General features: G+C 57.4%; 1 protein-coding gene across 8 annotated transcripts in view; it reads right to left on the bottom strand.

The window, feature by feature from the left end:
* The window catches only part of flncb (filamin C, gamma b (actin binding protein 280)), a 64,135-nt gene extending 63,422 nt beyond the window's left edge, over nt 1-713 (bottom strand). For all 8 annotated transcript variants that reach the window (XM_086010518.1, XM_086010522.1, XM_086010519.1 and 5 more), the window contains exon 1: nt 173-713. In XM_086010518.1, the coding sequence (XP_085866644.1) occupies nt 173-518 (346 nt within the window). In that variant the 5' untranslated portion in view covers nt 519-713. The remainder of the gene's footprint in view (nt 1-172) is intronic.
* Nucleotides 714-1,202: the final 489 nt, after the last annotated feature.

Here is a 1,202-nt window from a genome sequence, read left to right as displayed (position 1 = left end):
AACTAACCCAAAGGCTAAAAGCACACATGGGTTTAAAGTTCACGGGCCAGTTTTGGAACATGTGAACTCTTATTTTAGAGGCTTGGTGATGGACCAACCCCCGCCCAGGACCGCGCAGCGCCCTCACAGAAGCAGCCCAGGAGGTCACACAAGAGATTGCATTTGTTCCTACCGATAGAGACCAGTTTAATCCTCTCTCTGTCCAGGAACTCCAGGGCCACCGACACGTTCTCCAGCTTCATCTGACGGAAGTTGGGCCGCGAGTGGTACTTTCTGTACATCTTCTTCTGGCTCAGTACCTCCAGGAGTCCGATCAGTTTGAGCCCATCGCTCAGGTCCTTCTGCAGGTCGCCGATCCGCTTGTTCATGCACTTGAGGTGCTCGTTGCACCAGCGGGTGAACGTGTTCTGCTGGATCTTCTTCCAGGGCGCGTCCTCCGCCAGGTCCTTCTCGGTGGCCGGCATCTCGGCGTCCTCCTGGCCGTTAGCGGCCAGTCCTTGCTGCTCCATGGAGCTCATTGCTGGGGTGCGAGCTGTGCCGGGATAGGGGCTCTGTCAAACTTTGCCAAAAACTTTCCCCAGAACTTTCCCCAAAATACTCTGCTGAGAGTCCGGGCTCAGCGCTGCCCAATACCGAGTGCCGGCTCCGCCCGCTCCGTGCCCGGGGTAAAAGCTGCTCCCCTCGGTTCCCACTCGCCGAATGACCGCACTCGCAGCCGAGCCGCACTTTTTAATGACTGACGGCTGCTCCGGGCCCACGTCAGAGCCCAGGATCGCCAGGAATCCCGAGGCCATGTCCATATAAAACCCCGCACCGACTCAAATGGTCCCGGCCCGGGACAGCCCCGCCCCACATTGGGGGCTAATCATAGCCACCCGCTCATTGGGCAGCGTCGCTCACTCCGGTCTTAATTTAGGACAACAAAAGGTCGAGGGCAGGAAGGGGTTAACCTGCCCCCCCCCATTCAATGGGTTAACTATCCATGGTGGAATTAACCTGCCCCCTCCCACCCTATTCAATGGGTTAATTCTCCAGGCTGGGGTTAACCTGTCCCCCCCTCCCAGTGTATTCAATGGGTTAATTCTCCAGGCTGAGGTTAACCTGCCCCACCCCACCCTATTCAATGGGTTAATTCTCCAGGCTGGGGTTAACCTGTCCCCCCTCCCACCCTATTCAATGGGTTAACTCTCCAGGCTGGGGTT

Source organism: Somniosus microcephalus, chromosome 17, assembly GCF_052327205.1.
Source record: "Somniosus microcephalus isolate GS21.2 chromosome 17, FLI_Smic_1.0, whole genome shotgun sequence".
NCBI classification, from domain to species: domain Eukaryota; kingdom Metazoa; phylum Chordata; class Chondrichthyes; order Squaliformes; family Somniosidae; genus Somniosus; species Somniosus microcephalus.
The sequence above is the reverse complement of the archived record's forward strand: the minus strand, read 5'-3'. Positions and strand labels throughout refer to the sequence as shown.